Source organism: Hippocampus zosterae, chromosome 8 (genome assembly GCF_025434085.1).
Source record: "Hippocampus zosterae strain Florida chromosome 8, ASM2543408v3, whole genome shotgun sequence".
In the NCBI taxonomy this organism is placed as follows: domain Eukaryota; kingdom Metazoa; phylum Chordata; class Actinopteri; order Syngnathiformes; family Syngnathidae; genus Hippocampus; species Hippocampus zosterae.
This window is the reverse complement of record NC_067458.1, coordinates 21,486,895-21,507,630: the sequence shown is the minus strand read 5'-3', so window position 1 is coordinate 21,507,630 and position 20,736 is coordinate 21,486,895. Positions and strand designations below refer to the sequence as shown.

The 20,736-nt window shown below is 43.9% G+C and overlaps 2 protein-coding genes across 7 annotated transcripts in view; one reads left to right on the top strand and one right to left on the bottom strand.

Annotated features, from left to right (window-relative positions):
* Positions 1-20,736, top strand: part of zbtb11 (zinc finger and BTB domain containing 11) — a 253,182-nt gene that overhangs the window by 134,685 nt on the left and 97,761 nt on the right. The window lies entirely within an intron of this gene.
* lpp (LIM domain containing preferred translocation partner in lipoma) overlaps positions 1-20,736 on the bottom strand; it is a 98,476-nt gene that overhangs the window by 44,125 nt on the left and 33,615 nt on the right. For all 6 annotated transcript variants that reach the window (XM_052073068.1, XM_052073072.1, XM_052073070.1 and 3 more), the window contains exons 4-6: positions 13,892-14,001; positions 12,286-12,408; positions 532-1,059 (exon numbers count right to left, since the gene is read on the bottom strand). In XM_052073068.1, the coding sequence (XP_051929028.1) occupies positions 532-1,059; positions 12,286-12,408; positions 13,892-14,001 (761 nt within the window). The remainder of the gene's footprint in view (positions 1-531; positions 1,060-12,285; positions 12,409-13,891; positions 14,002-20,736) is intronic.

Below are 20,736 nucleotides of genomic sequence, written 5' to 3'. Positions count from 1 at the left end.
GGCGTAACGCCAAAGAGAAACACATCTCTCCCTGACAATAAATCAAGTGCAAATCTTTTCATTCCTGTACGAACGCTACAACCAATCGCTGCGAGGGAGTCAGGGATGAGCCGCCGCTGGTAAAAAAAAAAAAAAGAGAAAAAAAAAATCTTACGAGACAAATTGATTCAGATGGCGCATAGCCCCAACGGACGCCATCTTTGAAAAATGTATAAAGGTTAAAACAACAGTTGATTCTGTGCATCGCAATCAAAGGCTGCAAGCGCGTCCCCTGACGCATTACCATGCAAGTAAATATTGAATCTGCATGCATACACATACACAAAAAATGTGTTCGAACACCACAAATTCCTCATAATGCGCGCGCACAAACACACACACACACAAACACCAAATAATGGAGAAATACAACGAAATGGCAATCAACAAAGCTAACTGCACGGGATTCACAAAGTTGCATTAGGTCTCTGGTAAATAGATTGTGGAGTGGCCACTAGTCAAGGTACTGCTGTGTTCTGGGACTGTTCTTACCTTCGGTGGAATGACCGGTCCAGAAGCGGAGAGGTCCAGATTCTGCGGAACGTCAGTAATGTAGGTCTTCTTGGGGCCCGCCGCCTGGTAGGGTTGAGGCTCGGTTTTCCTGTAGGCCTGCTGCTCCTGATACACGCCCGGACCAACCGGGGAGAACCCCGGCTGGGGCGGCCCGAAGGCGAAGTCGGGCCCTTTGGTCTGGGCCGGCATGTACTGCACCTGGGTGGGGCTGCGCGCCGGCTGCGGCCCCCCTCCAAAGTGCTGCCCACCGGCGGTGGGGTGCTGGGGGCTGGGCTGGGCTGCCCGCACTTGGACGTTGAAGGTGGGTTGGCTGGGAGTGGAGGCGGTGGCGTAGGACGCCGCCACGGGCTGGAGCTTCGCCGGCAGTGTGGACGAACCGCCGCCCGGGCCCTGGGCTTTGGGCGTGGACTTCTTGGTGGCGGTCAGCGGCGGCTGATTGGGGATGACCATACGCTTGTAACCCGTTACCGGAGCACTGGGGGTGGACACCGAAGAAGGGCCAAGGGTCTAGGAATCGACATTTACAGACGATGGTTAATGATACGTACCTGGAAAACCAAATTACAGAAAGGAAATTGGGAAGAACTATTAAGTCAGATACAGTAGCTCCCCAAAACTATAAACAAGGGGACACACCAGTGTGGAACAACAACGTCATCCTGTCATGAATTAGGCACGTCAAGAACTAAGGCAGGCGGCCCGGTAGTCCAGTGGATAGCACGTCGGCTTCACAGTGCAGAGGTACCGGGTTCGATTCCAGCTCCGGCCTCCCTGTGTGGAGTTTGCATGTTCTCCCCGGGCCTGCGTGGGTTTTCTCCGGGTGCTCCGGTTTCCTCCCACATTCCAAAAATATGCATGGCAGGCTGATTGAACACTCTAAATTGTCCCTAGGTGTGAGTGTGAGTGCGAATGGTTTTGTCTCTGTGTGCCCTGTGATTGGCTGGCAACCGATTCAGGGTGTCCCCCGCCTACTGCCCGGAGACAGCTGGGATAGGCTCCAGCACCCCCCGCGACCCTCGTGAGGATCAAGCGGCTCGGAAGATGAATGAATGAAAGAACCAAGGCGGAAAGGGTGGAACTTAAGTTATGGAGCCGCGTAGACCATAAACATAGCGAGACACGGCATTGTGCAGACATCACCTGGGGGAGTCTGCTGAGAAAAACTAACGACGACAGAGAAACCGAGCTTTGGGGGTCAAGTCTTGTAGCTCCCTGGAACATAAATATAGTAACGCACAATACCGTGGCGCGACCATCAGTCAAAATCGACACCATATTTTTTTGGGTTGACCATTCATTCATTCATTCATCTTCCTAACCGCTTGATCCTCACTAGGATCACGGGGGGTGCTGGAGCCTATCTCAGCTGTCTCCGGGCAGTAGGCGGGGTACACCCTCAATCGGTTGCCAACCAATCGTAGGGCACACACAGACAAACAACCATCCACGCTCACATTTACACCTAGGGACAATTTAGAGTGTTCAATCAGCCTGTCATGCATATTTTTGGAATGTGGGAGGAAACCGGAGCACCCGGAGAAAACCCACGCAGGCCCGGGGAGAACATGCAAACTCCACACAGGGAGGCCGGAGCTGGAATCGAACCCGGTACGTCTGCACTGTGAAGCCGACGTGCTAACCACTGGGCTACCGGGCCGCCCTGGTTGACTATTCTAATGAAATAAAGTGAAACAATCGAGAACCGAAGGCAACCAGGCAGAACTAGTAATTCATGCAAGTACTCTGACATCACGACACAATGTTGCATGCGTCCATGTTTACGTTCAGTGACTCGACACTTCCAGCTCAGTCTGCCTTGGTTTTTGCCGTTTTTCTCAATAATTTACCCCCTCAAACCCCCCCCCCCCCCCCCCCCCCCCGCCATTAGACCGTGACATGGTCACTTTACAATATTGAGCGCGTCCATCTACACTGGAGTGATGCCACTTATTAATTCTGCCAAGTGTGCCTCATTCCTCGACTTGAATTTATGTATAATCGTCTTTTCCCAGTCGATGATGAAATGTCATTGCTTCACAATGTTGTGCGGCTCCAAGTTGGTACTTGACGTTTTCCCCTGTCGAGAGCAACGTGTTGCAACAATTGCCCTGGTTCAGCAGACGTCTGGTGGAGTACCAAAGGTCTTGAAGCGTCGCTTGTCCCTTTTTTTTCTCCTTGTGCAGTAACTTGTAGTAATTGACTTTTTTTTTTTTTTTTTTGTCTTGAGGCGCTAACCTAATAAGGCCGTCCAAGGTTAATGACAGACCCTTTTTAGACGGGCTGCGTGGTCTGACACCGATAAGCGGCGTTGGGCGGAAAACAATTAAGACTGACACCGCAGCTACTTTAGCCCTGACGCCCCGTGATTGAGATGTTATTATTTTCGCGGCCTTGAAAGCTGGCGTCCGGCCGCCGCAACTCTTCCCAGGAAAGGCGGAGAGCGTCGCAAATCTCCGTGATTTAGCGTCTTTTCCCGTCCGAGCTGCCCAAGTCAGCACAAGTGTTATGTGACGTTTCCAGCCTGCGCAACCATTTATCCCGGTCCGCCGTCCTTCTCTCCGCCCGTTAGCTGTACATTGTGTGTGGCTGCTGTCAAGATGCTTGGGAATTTACTCTGTGCACTCACTGCAGTCCATTTCAACTGAAAAAAACAGGTCGCTCCACATTGTTGTGTCTCTCCATGTTCACGTATTTCGAGCTCCGTGACATATTTCAGCCCAGTCTGCTTTGGTTTTTGTTGTTTCACTGGATTTGTTCGAAACGGTCGCTTCAAACTGTAAGAAAAATCAAGAATTGACGTTTAGCCATCAGGCGCCTAGCTCGCTGTGACATAAAGAAGCCCAGAACATTGGGGAGCAACCACATATCACAGTCTATTGGGAAATAATTTACTATGATGGGGAAATGCAGCAAAACGGAGAGAACCAAATCAGACTGGGTGAATCTAATAAATACTGTGACTTCCTCGAACATAAACAAGGACGCAACACAATGCTGTGGAGCGACGGTGTCATAGTCAACTCGAACAAAAAAAAATGTAAATTCTAAAATGTCCGTGTTAACGGCAACGTCTCAGATCTTACATTAAATTCCGTTTTTATTATTTGGGAATTCCTCTGCTACATGTTGCCGGAATGACACTAACTGCATCTTTAGCATCTTGCTATGAGGAAGCTAGCAACAACATTAGCGTAAAGTTGTTGCTAGCTTGGAGGTGCATGCGGCTTGTTTGTTTGAATCCAAGCTAATCCACGTCAGAGGGGTGACCCTTGAGGAAGTTACCAAAAACATGTCGTGCTTCCAGTCTGATTTTTGGCTGGCTGATTAACGCTGATGTTCATTAAAAAAAAGGGGGGGGGGGGGGAATCAAGGGTTATCTGCATATGTATGGAGAGAAATTTCCACTCTGCCCTTTAGGAAGAGACATTACTTCATTTAAATGTTTCATGGCTTTTAAAGAGTGCCGATTATTCATTAATCTCTTTAGGCCTCCAGAGCTAGCGTTAAGTTAGCGCGGCCGTGGCTAATGCAAATCGAGGGGCCCCTCCAAAATAATTACGCCGCCATGGTAGATGTTCTACCAATTATGCCAGCGGAATGTGATGAAACTAATCAAATGCGTACCATTAGTCGCTCTGCCAAGCGGGATACATTTTTTTTCGGGATCCGCCCACGCAGATAGCACGTCCGCCCGAGCGGCTACTTTGACGCAAAGCTCATACGATCGCGCGCAAAAAAGACAAAACACGCTATCAGGAATCTTGAGTTGGTTTGATAAGACTATGGCGCAATCACCTAGCGGTACAAAACAAAATATGCTTGTACATGACCGATTCTCCAATCTGTAGTTTGATTGTAGTTCTCCAATCAAAAATATTTTTTTGGGGGGTGGGGTCGGTCACAAAATTTCAGATGTGCTGTGCCTTGATGTGAAGAGAGCGGCCTCCCAGGCACCTCACGGTCTAAACAAGGCTCCAACAGCGAACGCTCGGACGAATATTTGAAGCCAACAGTGCAACGCATCCATGCATTGTGTGAATAAAGAACAAAGTTTTATGATGCATCAAAAACAAAAACGATGCAGAGCTCCCTTCCTCTGGGGCTTTTTCCTGAAGGTTTAAAAAAAGAGAAGGATGAATCTTCCACCCGGGTGATTTGAAATGCAAAGTTAACAGTTTTTAGCGAGCAGCCCCCCCAAAGGCTGCTGGAGTGGCTCCTAATCTTCCCCTCACGTGTCGAAAAGGCTTTCTGGAGACTCGCCGACAAATTTCACACTCAACTTGTCGGAAAAGTCGCGGTGAATTCAAAGCGAGGGGCTCAGGGTTGGCTTTCTGCTTTCGCTGAAAATGCATCGCCGTGTTGCGAGGAGTCGTCAAGGCGAGAGTTTAGACAGTCGATGTTTCTTCACATCTGTGTTGCATGTTTGACTCTGTGCAACACGGAGATGCATTTTTAGTTAATAAAGCCAATGTCGGTCGTGTTACAATGGATTTGACTTGTTTCAGTGAAAATATTTCACTCATGCGGAGTCAGCTATGCAACAAAGGTGAGAAGCATTTTTCCGTTAAATGCTGATTAAATTCGACTGGAATGAATGTTACTGTGAGCAACTGGTGTAAACCATGCAACACAGATGCGAAGCATATTTCATGTGTACATTTATGTACACAAGTTATTACAACAGACTAGAGTCTTACTCTTCTAATTCGTGTCACCGAGTTTCTGTGTTGCATGGAGCGGACCGCGTAATTATATGGTTGCGGCATCATAACGGCAGCAAATGTGAGCACTGGTGGAACATTTTGTATTTCGGCCTTGATTGTTTGCACGGCGCTCCGCTAGCCAGTGGCGACTGTTGACTGGAAGGTCAATCCGGCAGCAGGTTCAGAGTTTTGACAGGGGCGGCCCACTGCGGGCTAGGGTAGCTTAGCCTTGAGGTGAAGGAGGTGCGGGGGCGGCGCTCCGCATTGTTCCGTCAACGTTTGTTAGTCACCGTCTTTTGTCTTTGATAAACAGGCCGAGCCAATGACAAACGAGGGTCGCAGCCGCAATCCCCGACTCTTTATCTCACAAAAAATCAAGTCCTAGAAACAACGCCAAGAGGCTCAACTGCTGTCACTGTAAATTATGACACATAAACACAGAGTTTGATGACATTGACACTATGAGTAATACGTCCAATTCTGGACGGTTACTTCATGGCAGATATCACAACATCCCCACTTGTCGACTATTCAGCACATGGACTTAGACAAAACTGTTCGTGGAAGGAATCCCACAGTCGTCACAAAAAAAAAAAAACAAATAAAAATCACAAGCATCTGACAATAATAAAGTCATAATAAATAAAAATGTACTAAGAATTAATAAATGAATGAATCTTTTGAATCTTTGAATAGGACACATATTTAAAATAGTTTATTCATTCATTCATTCATCTTCCGAGCCGCTTGATCCTCACTAGGGTCGCGGGGGGTGCTGGAGCCTATCCCAGCTGCCTTCGGGCAGTAGGCGGGGGACACCCTGAATCGGTTGCCAGCCAATCGCAGGGCACACAGAAACGAACAACCATTCGCACTCACACTCACACGTAGGGACAATTTAGAGTATTCAATCAGCCTGCCACGCATGTTTTTGGAATGTGGGAGGAAACCGGAGCACCCGGAGAAAACCCACGCAGGCCCGGGGAGAACATGCAAACTCCACACAGGGAGGCCGGAGCTGGAATCGAACCCGGTACCTCTGCACTGTGAAGCCGACGTGCTAACCACTGGACTACCGGGCCGCCTTGAATAGTTAATTAATTAATTATTTATTTTTCAAAACAACCTTATGAAACAGGTGTGGAAATGATTGGCGGGACCGCTGGAACACTGTAGAAACATGTTCAACAAAGACGTGTCCTCTAATTAGCATCACAGATGTCAAACTTGTCCAATTTAAACTATGGCTGATAGTCACTGAGCTATTTGTTGGTACCACCAAAACACGGACCAGGGGAAGCGAAGGACAGACTTGTCTCTAGAGATTCTCAAGAAAACTATACGTAAAGATAAAAGCTGAAAGACCATTTCCTTGTTCCTGCACATACTGAGCTGGATGAATGACAACGCTTGAGTTTTTCCAGTTACACGCTTGTTCCATTTTTTTTTTTGCGGATTTTTTTTAATGCAAAATCCTGCAGATTCCCGTAGTTCAAAATGACATACTATTCCTAATGACGTACAAAATTAGCAAAAAAGGGAATCGTCATCTCTACCATCATCACTCGCTCCCTACACCCGAATCCGGATTTTGAACGCGCTTTGTGGAGCTTAACACCACCGCCGTCCTCGGATTGGCCGACAGCCGACGGTGAGTATCACCATCCCGAACGGCAAGTCGGTCAAGCGCACTGAAGTGTAAGTGAGCACACAAAGAAAAAGTCCAGTTGTCTTGGTGCATCACTATCACCGTCCGCTCAGCTACCTTGCACGCTATTTTCATACTTGGGGGTCAAAAGGCCCGATGTGGAGCTCATGTCATGTATGGAGCGTGACACGCTGACAGAAGCCGAGTACTGGAAATGGCGCCGAGATGCCGGATGGCTCCGGCGAGATGCGCCGAAGGGGGTGCCCGGCGTCACGACGCGTCCGTCAAAGCGTCTTCCGTCACGGGATGTCACAACAGGGCAACGTGATCCGCCGTCTGAATGCTCACTCCCACATCTCTCCACGCGCACACAAACTGGGGTCGGCAAGAAATCATCGTGTTGGCTCAACTTAAAAGCCTAACCCTGGCTTGAAACCCTCATTTGAAATGCTAAACTTGAGGTGAAACCCTAACTTCTTACCGTTACGAGTCTTCTTTGTTCAATTTACGTCAAACAGCTCGACTTCACTTTCAAACTTAAATAAGAACAAACACGAAGGAGCACTTAGTCCAAAACAAACGGCCCAACGGTAACTATTACAAGCTTGTACGCCGCTTAAATGGGCGGAAGAAACACGCCGGTTAGCTGACTGGCGCGTTAATGAAAGATTCAGGCCACACGATGAGATCGTTTTGTACGTGGAGGAAGAAGAACACAGCTTTGATTTCATTGCGATGTCACGTGGAGGGTGTTAATGACGATATGGGCTGATTAGCTGGCCGCTAGCCGTGCTCCGCGGCAAGTCATTTAAGGACAAACAACAACAAGACTCTGATTCCAGGCCAGGCCTTGAAGCACGGGAATGCCAATATTTTGTTCACTTGATTTTTTTTTTTTTTTTTTACTTTTGCAAATCATCAGCTCCGAAAATAATGGCCAGTAACGTTGACCAAAAGAAAAAAGTGCCTTAAACATCTACAAGAGATAGTAAAAGTTGTATTTTTGTTCACACACAAAATTAAAAATCTACACAAATTGAACAGAATGTTTTTTTCACCTCTGATGAACAAACAGAAGACCAGATTTTTAAACTATTTTCTATCAACTTGCTAATTGACAAAAAAAAATTGTGTTTTATTCATTATGAAATGAAGTAGAAATTCTTTGAAATTCAATTCGTAAATAATAGATAATTTTTTTTAATTAGTTAATTGGGTCAAAAAAAAAATCCAAAAATATATTAGATGGAACTGACCTCTTTACCTTCATGTTTTATTGTTTGGAAAAGTAACATTTTACAATGCATGATTTTTTTCTTTGTCAAAATAGAAATACAAATATTTTTATTGACAGGTGTTTTAGTATGTTTAATTATTTTTTATTATTTAAACAAAGCGAGAATAATAATATTCAAGGGGTGTGGTCAAGTGAGTGGCATCACGATCTGATTAGCGGACGTTTAGGCCGTGTGAAAGTGTTTGGGTGAGTTGTTGCCTACAGCAGGTCCTTGAAAGTTTTTTCATTATGCATTTGTCCCATTCCACACAAAGCGGGGGGAAAAAATGGACCATACGACCGCTTGCGAAACCCGTTGAGGCACTCCAAAGTGAAGATATCACTTGATGTGTCTTTTTCGCACTTAGGGGAGAATTTTCAGTGAGCTGGCTGGAGGTTTTTTACAAAAATGAGGTTAACAGTGACCTCCAGTAACACAAAAAAAGAGGCTTCAAATTCATCTTTCATTTAGAGAAAAAAAAATGTGAATAAAAATCACCAGTGGTCAACGAGGATACGAGCAGGAGGTCAGCGTAGTGTGATGTCATGTAGCGGTGGTGGCGCTAACGCAGTGGGTTGATGACTAGTCTATTTTGACACAGGCGCTCGCCTCCTTGTTAACTCGCCAAAACAGAGATGATGAGCTCGGACAAGCGAGCAGCAAAACTCTCCAAGGGAAACATTTAAAGGGAAGGGGAAAAGCCGCACTGTCGGGGTTTGTCCTCGTGTACACTAAACGCCAGTGTAGGTAGATATCATCGCATCACACACTTGCTCAACTCAGCGCAGCGGGGACGCAAACCGGAAGAGGTGCTAAATGGAAAACTACATTCGACAAAAAGCACTCTTCTCAAACTCAGGATCACTGAGGGCAAGTAGCATCCATAACGGGATTAGTGTTTCAAGGAAGGGTACGGTTTTCAACACCGTGGGCCATAAAACCCTTTTGATGATAACACTGCATATACACGTATATTTCCTGCTTCTTTTTAAAAAAATTTTGGGTTATGTTTAAGAAACTTGGGCCTGCGTGGGTTTTCTCCGGGTACTCCGGTTTCCTCCCGCATTGCAAAAACATGCACGGCAGGCTGATTGAACACACTAAATTGTTGCTCGTGTCGGTGTGACGGCGGATGGTTGTTCTTCTGTGTGTGCCCTGCGATTGGCTGCCAACCGGTTCAGGGTGTCCCCCGCCTACTGTCCGAAGACAGCTGGGATAGGCTCCAGGCACGCCCCCGTGACCCTTGTGAGGATAAAAGCGTATCAGAAAATGGATGGATGGATTTCTATTTGAGTCCTCCCTATTTTTTTTGAGGGGGGGGGGATCAAAACCAAACTTAAATGATCCTCCCTCAGCAAACCAAACATGTTGTTTGCTTCTGTGTTCCGTCATCAATTTATTGTATGCGGCAACTGCCCTCAACTACAATTAAAGAGGACTATTTCACTTAACAATACAAATATATATGTAGAAAATAATTCCCAATTCAAACATTTTTTTTACCCACTTAATTGTTGCCCCTGAACCTCAACGTACAGAGTCGGGGGCATCGTGGGCCATAGATGTCACCATCATCTTAACACGTGAGCTGTCATCCGGAAACGTGAGCCGTGTTGGTTCATAAGAGAGATCATGTAGCGCACAGCATTAGGCACTCTGCTCGTCCAAAACATTTTGGACCTTTTGAGGGGTCAACTACTGCAACTCAATAAATCATCGTTGGCGGCTATGGAAAAAAAAAAAAAAAAATCTGCATGTGTACGTCCATGCACATCAAAAGCGGCCCATTTAAAATTTGTCATGATTAAAACATGCACAGGCATGTTGGCGGCAGCGTGCAGACAGCTAAAAATAAAATACAATGAAATAAATAAATAACGGCTTGTTGGACCGTTTTCTTTTTTTACCAAGTCAGGTAAAAAAAAGCAGCAGCAGGTCGGCCGTACATTAGTTAGCACAGAGGCTAACCCGCACACTCGATCCCGGACAGGTACCTATCAATTTTTTACGCCGTGTTGACAAAAGCTTTCAGGTCCCCATGGCTAATACAGTATAGCACATGTTTTCTCTCAACTAAGCTATGCACTCACACTATATTTTATTTACAAAATAAAAAAGACAAGCTGTATATAAGCAAGAAAGCGGCTAGCCGACGTACACGTGCTTGTCGAATTCGACCATGCATAGCGTAAAGCGTTCGCTCCGCACACTTTGGGAAAGGTCACATCCGAGTGCTTTTCAAGCACTTTCAGGTAATACCTCTTGAAAGTTTTTCTATACCTGACGACGACGACACATATTTTATTTTACCATGTACACCGTTATGTCATTCATTGATTTGTTTTTCAGGGATTTTTTTTGTCTCTCATTAAAACATTAAAAAAATATGAATATCTTTTAAATTACATTTGTTTAATTGAATGAAATATTTGCATTATACGTACATGAATTAATTTGAGCTGGGGTTTTTTTCAATTCCACCAATATAATAGAATAAATATCTTTGTTATATTTTATTTTGTGTTGTACTCAGTGTAATTTTTTTATCCACCCATCAATACATTTTCTTCAGGGGTGGGGTCGCAGGGCCTTCCTCTTTGGCGGGGAAGCCTAAAACTCCCTTTCCCCAGCCACTTCGTCCAGCTCTTACGGGGGAAGGCATTATTTGATCGTCAGAAAGACAGTTTCTCCAGTTTGTTGTGAGTCACCCCGAGAAGACCTGACCAGGGAGGGGCAGCGTCCTACATAACCAGATGCCCGACCCACCTCATCTGGCTCGTTCTCGATGCAGACAAGCAGTTGCCCTACTTAGAAATAATAATAATAATAATAACATCACTGCGGCCCGGTAGTCCAGTGGTTAGCACGTGGGCTTCACAGTGCAGAGGTACCGGGTTCGATTCCAGCTCCGGCCTCCCTGTGTGGAGTTTGCATGTTCTCCCCGGGCCTGCGTGGGTTTTCTCCGGGTGTGCCTCCCACATTCCAAAAACATGCATGGCAGGCTGATTGAACACTCTAAATTGTCCCTAGGTGTGAGCGTGGATGGTTGTTTGTCTCTGTGTGCCCTGTGATTGGCTGGCAACCAATTCAGGGTGTCCCCCGCCTACTGCCCGAAGACAGCTGGGATAGGCTCCAGCACCCCCCGCGACCATAGTGAGGATCAAGCGGTTCGGGAGATGAATGAATGAATGAATAACACCACTGAAATTACCATATATTTATCAAGATTACTTTGTAATCATACATTCATTTGCAGTGCAAACTTTTAAATAAAATCGGATTTGATATTATCTATTCCTATGCTTTTTTACATTTTTATATCATTTAAAATAATAATGATTAAAAAAACATGACAAGATAAGCCTATTTTCCTGAAACATTGGCTACGAATGAACTATTTTTTCTTTTCATTCGTGCATTGGGCTTCTCCCACACACACGCACGCACAAACACAAACTCACACACACACGTAAACGCACACACTACATCTTGTATGAGGCCACAGAGTTCAATGGGAGCTAAATGAAAAGCCAGTCAATTATTTATGTCCGCATTTGTTAACCTTGTTGTCACTTTGTATGCATGTTGAGTATAAATATAGAGGATGTACTCTATGTATGCCTCCTTCAATACACTAATACAACAACACAAAATGCGCCATCGGCTACATCATCCGCGACCTTTCTTTTTTTTTCTAATACATATAAATCACGTGTCTGTCCTACATTGATTGAAACGATTTAGTTTTGTGCCCAAGGCTTTGACTTTCTTTTAATATCCTTAAAAATCAACTCGTTTATGTAGGTCGAGGCACATTTAGTCGCTATTGCCAAACAAAAAGGGGGTCTCATTTGGGCTTCTTCTAGTTCTTCTTTTTTTTTTTTTTTTTAAAGGAGCAATCGTATAATTTTGGTTTTATTTTCCACAAATGTCATCTACGCTTAATGACATGTCTGGACACACTTTCGTCAAAGTAGCCCAAGGATTTACTATTAGTTAAGCACACAACATCCTCTGTGTTGTTGAAAGTAGCTGGTTTTGAGAGGACAGTCCTGTGTTGTGCAGAAGAGTGTCAGGAAACATGAAATGAGGTACTTGCGTTTACCTGAGTGTTTCGCGTCTTGTATGGCGAACTGCTCTCCAGGTCGGCCAGGATGCTGGTGAGAGAATCGATCTCGGCGTCCAAGCTGGAGCGTCGCTCCTGTAGAGTCTTTTCGGGTCCTCTTGTCTGTGAGAGGAACATACAAAATACATTTAACCAGAGAACTTTCATGTTGGTACGGTTTTTCAATTGTCAAAGGTTGATTGCATTTGTTAAAAAAGAAAAAAAAATCATGAAAAAGTGATCTGGATGGTCTCCCTTCATTGTCACAAATGGATGAAGCTTGCGCAACCGCGCAGGAGATTGCGCAACATATGTGAACACAAGTGAAGCTTTGTGGAGCAGCACATCAAAGCATCAAATGAGCATTGTAGATTATTTCGCGCTCAGCGTTACGCATCCCAAAGGAATGTCAAGCATTTGAAGAAATGTTGATGCTATTATTTTTTTTTCTTATTACTATTTGTGCTTTTTTTTATCCCCCCCCCGTTCATCCCAAAGTTCCTCAACAGGTGTTGCTGTGTTTTGTTCTTGCGTTTTAACCTTGGTGGCCCAATCAAGGTCCAGCAATTGTGGCTAATGACTGCTTTTTGTAGCTTTTTTGTCCTTATTATGCTTAGGTTCCTCAACAGGTGTCTTTTGTCCTTGCCGTTTGTGCTTTATTTCCTTCTTTTGATCCTCGGGTTCTTCGATGAGTATTCCGTCTTTTACTTATTGTTGTTTGTGTGCTATTTTGTCCTTATCTGTCAGCGTCAACTAATGATGTCATTTTTGCTGTCTTTTGTAAGTGCTTTTTGTCATCCTCTCTTTGCTAATGACCTGGTTCCAAAAAGTGTTGTTCAGGTTGTCTGTTTTTATTGATTTTTGTGCTCTCTTCTCTCTTTGCTTACCACCAAACACGTTGCTTTTTTTTTGTGTAGTCTCTGTTCTTTTATTGCTTCACGTGTTGTCCAAGAGCCTTTTTTGTTGTTGTTGTTGTTGTTTTGAGCTTTCTTTTCTCCTCATTTCCGAACAGCTTTAACAAATAGGCTCCAACATTTGTTGTCGTTTGTGCTTGCTTTTTGCGCTCTCTTTCCTCATTGCCGTCCCCGTGTACAACCTGCTGTTGTTGTCGTCTCCTTAGTCATTTTTACACTTTTCCCCAACAGATGCTGCTCTCTCCTTTTGTTGTTTCTTCCTGTGCTATTTTTTTTTTAATCTCGTTTACTCTCCGGTCCCCAACATATAGTTATCTGCTGTTTTTGTTGTTTTATTTTTGCTATTTTTGTGCTCTCAGGTTCCCCCAATGAGGCAGGCAGGACCAGGCTTCACCAACAGGTGTCAGCCTTCATTCTTAAAAGCTGAGAAAGTTTGTTTGCTTGTGTGTGCGCGTGTGGGGGAGGGGGGGTGGGGGTCCTGGAGTTCAGGCTCATGGCTGCGGGGGTGGAGCCGAGCTGCAAAGTATCCATGCTTGGCTGCGAGTCGGCGCGGACGAACGGCCGCATGCTTGGACCTCGCTACGTGAACTCAAGAGCGCGGCGCGCTCGCGGCATTTCGTTACTCCTTGCCGATACTTTGGACAGAAACGAGAAGGGGGGGAAAAAAAAAGCGTCAAGCAAGCGTTTCTCACCTGATAGTCGTACGAGTTGGCGGGCGGAGGCGGCGGGAAGGAAGCGGCCGACGATGGCGGCGAGTGGATCAGATCGGCGGCAGGCGGCGGAGGAGGAGGAGGGTAGTCAGCTAGGGAGAGAAAGAAAAAAAAACTAAGACACTTGCAATGCTACACTTCAGTACACCAAATGATTAATTCTATATGGTAAAATTTGTAAATCCACCTAATATTTTGGGGAAAAACCTGATCGTGCTGAAAAAAAGCGCATGATGTCTATTCTACCGTGTGCAGACTTTAAAAGCGCTTCAAAAACGAGGCCGAGTGTGCTTGCTTCAAGCTGTTTATTGCCAATCCAGTTGAAGTTTCCTGTAGAACTTAACATGAAACAAACCAAGCACCATTTAATCAAACCACATAACTTGGCCTCACAAAATTTTGCTCGCTAAAAAAAACTAGCAAAACAACTAGTTTTTGACCACAACACATAGAAACAGCATGTAACAAAACATTTTTTAAATATAATTTGGTGAAAAATGAGCAATACTGCTGCCAACTCAAATTTTTGTCATGGTTTATCTCGTTTTTATGAAGGTCACAAAACCCTGGCATTTGATCAAAAAGTCGCAGCGCGCGCCAGTCACTGTGACATCGAAGATTCAACGGAAAAATCATTCTGATCAACGAGTCCATAATGTCAAGAGTGACTGATCCTCTATGAAAAATAGCCAACGTCCGCGGGATCCCTTGCACGGTCGCCAGTGAAGGTCGATTATTCGCATTAGCAAATATTGCCCCGCAAAAATAGATCGGCACGTGCGTCCTACTTCACATTGATTGGAATTTTACACAGCGCATACGGGAGACAAAGCCCTCAATTGTGTTGCGTTTGGAGGACTCCCCCCGACCCCAAAAAAAAAGACTGAAATTGTGACAAATGACAAAACGACAGACATGCGACACGGCCAATGACCCCTTTTGGCACATCAGCTGATGTCCCGCATGAACTCCGTTGGTCACTCCTCTCGCTCGTGATTGGCGATAGCTGTCAGCTTGGGACAAAAAGAAATACATACAATGAATACAAAGTCTGTCGGGTCACATGTTGAAAGAGTCAGCAGGCTTCGGTGGATTGACACACAGAATTGTCGCAATCGGTTTCAAGAAGTCGTCGTCGTCGTCTGATAAATCTGCATGTCAGGTTGTCGTTTTATTTTCGATTAGAAATGTCAAATGTTTTGGGTGGTGGGGGTGATGAGGGAAACGAGCCAAATTTGCACTCCTTAAATCGGCGCTAATCCAAAAGGATTGCGGCGTGGGGGGCACATGTTTCAGGCAGGGATAAGGAGTTACGCGGCCAAATTAAACCGGAGACTTAAGACGGCGGGATCATCGTACGCGAAGTTGGACACGAACGGGAACCGGTGCCAATTTCGGGACTTTGACGAATTTCATTACGTCTTAATTGATGTCGTCGGTGTCGCTTATCCGAGACAGACTGGCAAATTAATTTAGCAGACAGATAATGCGGCGTGGTTCTAATTGGACACATGTGACATCTTGCGCGCGCACGACGTAGTGGGAACCGAGAGTGTGACGTCGAGAGCCCTCCTTGCTTTGTTTTTCAGTTTTTCTTGACATGCAACGGCAACGAGAACATTGTTTGAAACTTTGCAGCCAAAACCTTTTAGCGCTTTTAGTTAATTATCACTTTGCCGCGTTATTAGAGTTCATTTGCAGTTGGTGGCGTTAACAGTTTGCTTTTTCATTTCCGTATTTCTTTCTGACTAGGGTTGTTCGTTGTTTTCACTTAGTTTGTCAGCTGCTATGCTATTTCGTTCGTTTTCGTTAGGTCATAACTTCATTTTTTTTTTTTTTGGTAAGTTTGTTCGCTTAGTTCGTAGCCTGGTTGTATACTGAATTTCTCGTTTAGTTTGTGTGTTACTCTTTGTTTGGAAGCCATTTTGTTGGTTATTAATTCTGATCGTGACAGTTTTGTAGTTTTTTTTTTTTTGGTGACTTGCTTTGTTCATTGCACGATTTATGTCTGTGAGTTACTTGGTGTGATCATTATTTTGTTTGTTTGCAAGAAAGTTTGTTCGAAGAAAAATGGCACGTTTTCCCCTCATAAGAAAATTTAATACTGAAAAAATCCATCTTTATTCTTGTAAAGATAATTACTTTTTGTTGGATTTTCGTTTTGTGGGGTGGGGGGATATGACTATTATCATAAGATCAAAATTGATTGTCCCAATAAAACGTATTTGCTCTTGAAAGGCCTTTTGTCCACAGCTTTATTCTAGCCATATTTCAACTTTTTCTCTTTTTTAATAGTCATTGTTAGCTTTTATTACCATAAAATTTCAACTGTGAAAAGCAGACAAAATAATTCTTTGTGATTGGAAAGATGCTGACATTTTTTTCCCCTTAATGAAATTACTTTATTGTCATATTTCACGTACACTTTTTCTCTTCTTTTATGACATTATGGTCCATTTTTTTCCTCAAAAATTGGCAACTTTTAATTTATTTCGTTTGCTGCCCCCAGGGATTGTATTGCAGTGTTGTGCCCCTAGTGGTGGAAGTATTGTATTACAGTGCAGTGCAGTGCCCCTAGTGGCGGAGTAGTTAGAACCACCCAAAAAGTCAGTGGGGTAGCCATTTTGATAATGGAAACTTTAATTTCAATGGCATTTAGGGATACGTATGGTTGTGAAATGTAACTGGCATCAGGACTGAAAAAGGGGCTAAAGGTCGCTGGACCTAAAAGTTTGAGAGCCCTAGATTAGTCAAGAGCTGGAAAAAAAATCCTCTCAAAATAAGTTGAACAAGAAGTCTTTGGCAAAGCCCAAAACAGATATTTATTTTTTACAAACGTCCATGTGACAAAGAATAAGCGATCACAAAGTCGTCTTCTTTCAAAGCAATTAGCAGCACCCTCCTAACCCCAAGCTAAACGGATTTGTTGATAGGAAGTGGTCCTGGTCGCCACATGATGTCACGGCACTGATCAGCACGGCTGATAAAAACACACACAAACACACACATGCAAAAAAAAAAAAGTTTGAAAAACATCCGACGAGCTGCTTTTCCTACAAAACTTGCTACAAGTTGCGAGTCAACTTACTAATTGTGGGCTGGCTTTGTGTCGTTAAGCGTTTGCATAAGCGCTTTTTCGTCGCTGCTCCGAGGCGAGGATGACGAGCGGCTGTTTGGTCGCGGTCCCTGGCGCACCTCGCCAGGAGGATTGACAGGAAGTCCAGCGAGCGAGCGGCCTCGGCAGCCCCGTGGAGACCGCTCGTTCGCGCCTGCCGGCTTCCACATCAATGCATCATTTATTTGGTGTGTATTAGCGTAAGCCCTTGATGTTTCTTTGCCTTTGTGACTGCACTTTTTATGCCCATGGCATCTGATGACAATCAATTTACGGGATAATTTTTTTTAAAAAGTGTCTCAAGTGAAAAGTGGAGTTTAAACGAAACAAAAATGAGGATTCAGGCTTTCTCGTCTGAACTTAGCATTGTTGAGTTAGCACATGTCAGTCTACGAGAGGGAAAATTGTCATAAAATGAAGAATTAGAAAAATGTAGCTCTCGACGCCAGTTTCATTTCACAACATGAAATTTGGCTGGCATTTCCATCCGGAGTACACACACACACACACACACAAAAAAAAGCTTAATGCAATGTAATGCATGAAATACACCTATAAGTGTGCCAGTTTGTGGCTCATATTCAGGGCTCACTAAAAATAGGAGACAGACTCCACAATTCAGAAAAGTCGGTACAGAAGTTAAGCTTCACATCACTTGAAATTTGGTATCATAACTTGGCTGACAAAATAAAGTCTCAAAAAGCCATGTCGAAATAGACACAAGAAGGCTGCCATTTTGGTTTGAAGCAGTTATGGAATTTGGGGGGAAAATTTCAGCCCCATAAAACTAACTGCACACTGACCAACATGACATGTGGTTGACATGACTATCAGGAGGAGACCGAACAAGAAGTCACAAGAAGCCATCCCCAAAAAATGCACAGGAAGTCGGCCATTTTGATTTTCACCGACCTATTTGAAGTCATTTTCGCCAGTTCCCAACAAAAATGGCAAACTCGTCCAATAGCGACTAAATTTCAAATAAGTATGCCCCACAGGTTGGCGATGCTAAATTGTAATTTGGTCATTGTGGAGGTAAACTTTCAAGACGAGCAAAACTCCTCATTCAAGGCTTTCATTGGCAAGACATGAAAGTAACACTTGTCTAATTTTACTGCCCCTCCTCAGCACTCCTTCATGTTGTGACACATTCTCTCTCTCTTTCTCCACACACACACACACGCACACATACACACACACACAGCGAATATTTCACAGTCGTCATTTGTTTCAACCTGTCTCAAATATTCCGATAAGGAGTCTGGCTGCTCTTTGAAAAGCATTCACCTTTTCTGCCAGCGTTTTTTTTTTTTCTTCCTTGCTACAATAAAAATAATCCGCCTATTGTTCCCCATCTCTATTTCTCATCCGGAGGGAATTCCTTTTTTTTTCAGGGTTTTTGTGCTTTTTCACATCTCCAAAGTACCCCCAAATCCTCCAGCCTCGTCTGCACTTGAGAGGACTAAAATGTCATAAATCGGTCTCCTTCTGTACGTATCTCGCTAATTAAGAACTCCTCTCCTCGTCGAGCTTTTCCATTTTTTTTCTCCTTTTCGCCTCTCGAGACAACAAGAGATCCTGTAAATCTAAGGCATAAGTATAATGTGCACGCCAAAAATGAAAACTAAATAAATAAATAAATACAACACGGCAGTTTTTTTCCGCTTGGAAAATTTGTTTTTCTGTGTTGTGGGTTGCAAACCGAGAAAATATAGCTTTTTTTATTTTGCGTCACCCATAATGCACCGCAAGTGGTCGATAATAAGCAAGGGCCAATCTCCCAGTTTGAAAATATACGGCGAATATTAAAAGTCACGGTTTTAAAACTGGTAAAACTTGCTCTTGTTTTTGGTGTGTGGGCTGTCAGTAAGGATGTGTCTGCTTGGTCTCACACATTGTGCTTCTTTTTCCCAGCTTTTTTTTTTGTGTGCCTGTCACACTTTGTGCATCTGAGTACATCTACACCATTATGTGTAAATACAGCATTTTTTAGGGTTGATCAATTTATCCAGCAGATCAAGTTTTAGCATATCGACAGTAAAATAAAACGTGACAGCATGTGCACGCGTGTGCAGATGCTTGTCAAAAAGATAAGACGCCTTTATGAGCGCATTAATCCCTCCTATTTTTTTTAATCAATCTTCTGATGTAAAAATGAGGATTAGCATAGAAATTAAGAGACAAGTCAATTTGGCACCGTGCCTCGCTGTCGCCTTTGTCTCGCCTTGTTGCTTATAAAGGGGGTGGAGTGGGGTGCATCACCGAGGCCAGCAGCAGAGTCCGCCGCCTCCAAATCTTTTTTTTGCGGAGAAGTTATGTCGATTCCCAGCGGGAAGGGAAGCGAGAGCCAGACGACGACTCAAGATGACTTACAACAGATTTGAGGGTTTAACATGTCGCTATAGATTGATGCCATGCAGATCAGACGCTCTCCCATGCGCAGCGCAAAGACACTTTTATCTGGAAATACTGAAAAGATTTAGACCAGGAGTAATAAAACAGGTTTTCGGCGCTCGTTGACAGTATGCCGTCTGCTAAAACAGGCTTTAAATACATTTTTTTACAACAGATTTTATGCGCGCACGCATGCACGCACGGATATATACATAGACATATATATGTAAACATTCTTTTTATATTGCATTAATTAATCTGTGCTATCCAGAAAGAAAAATCATTGTGTTGTAATATCTACTTTCAATCTGACTCCATGAGTGTCAAAACCGACATTTTAATATTCTTATTTTTATTCCATGTTATGTGAATTTTCTAATGTAATTATATATTGCTTTATTTTATATTTTATTTTTATACATACATTCATATATTCTTAAAAATTGTGGGCTTAAAAAAAAACACAGATGTATCTCCAAATCGTTGTTTTTTTACCCATTTTATTTACTTTTATATATTTGATCTTCGCATTTCTTTTTACATATTGTCACTGTCCCAAAAACTGTGTTGTTGTTTTTTTTAACCAACATAAAAATAGCTGCTTTTTTAGAAAGGGACATTGGGGGAAAAAACATGTTAATATGAATAAAAATATATAAACAATGCTCAACAATACTGTTAAGCAAAATCCGACGTCACAAATTATTTTTTTTATTTTTTGGGGTGACGCTTACATTTGTCGCTGTCACTCATCAATGAGACACACTTGGAACAAGACGTCATGCGTCTGTGACTTTTTCCGGTCTGTGCCGTGCATTAGGGGGCGTCCATTTTGACGGGCTTTGAAGCCGCGAGCGCTAATTGAGACAAGAAGCAGCGGAAGAGTGTTTTAATCGCGACGCTTCCACTCCCTTTATTGAGCAATTAGCTTCAAGAGGCTGCTCGCTCAACAAGGAATCCTAATTAGCTGCTTTAAGCGACGAGCGCTCTTAATCACCATCCGGAGTGTCCTTTATGGATCCCTCTGTGTCACCGGCACTAATATTGTTCTAAGCTCTGTTTTTACACATTGGCCTGTGTGATTCTCGCGTTTGCGTGAGTAAATGTGATAATAGGTCAAGAGCCTCTTGTGCTATCCAAATGGATGCCATGGCGTGCCAGATGAGAAAATTAAGGCTGCGAGTGGCAATGAATGGGCCTTCCCACAACCGTTTTCACACCGAATCATCAAACTGTGAATTTGACCCAATATGGCGGACGGCCAGTTCAACACAGGTCCTTGAGATTTTTTCGTGCGTCTGTGTATAATCAACACGTC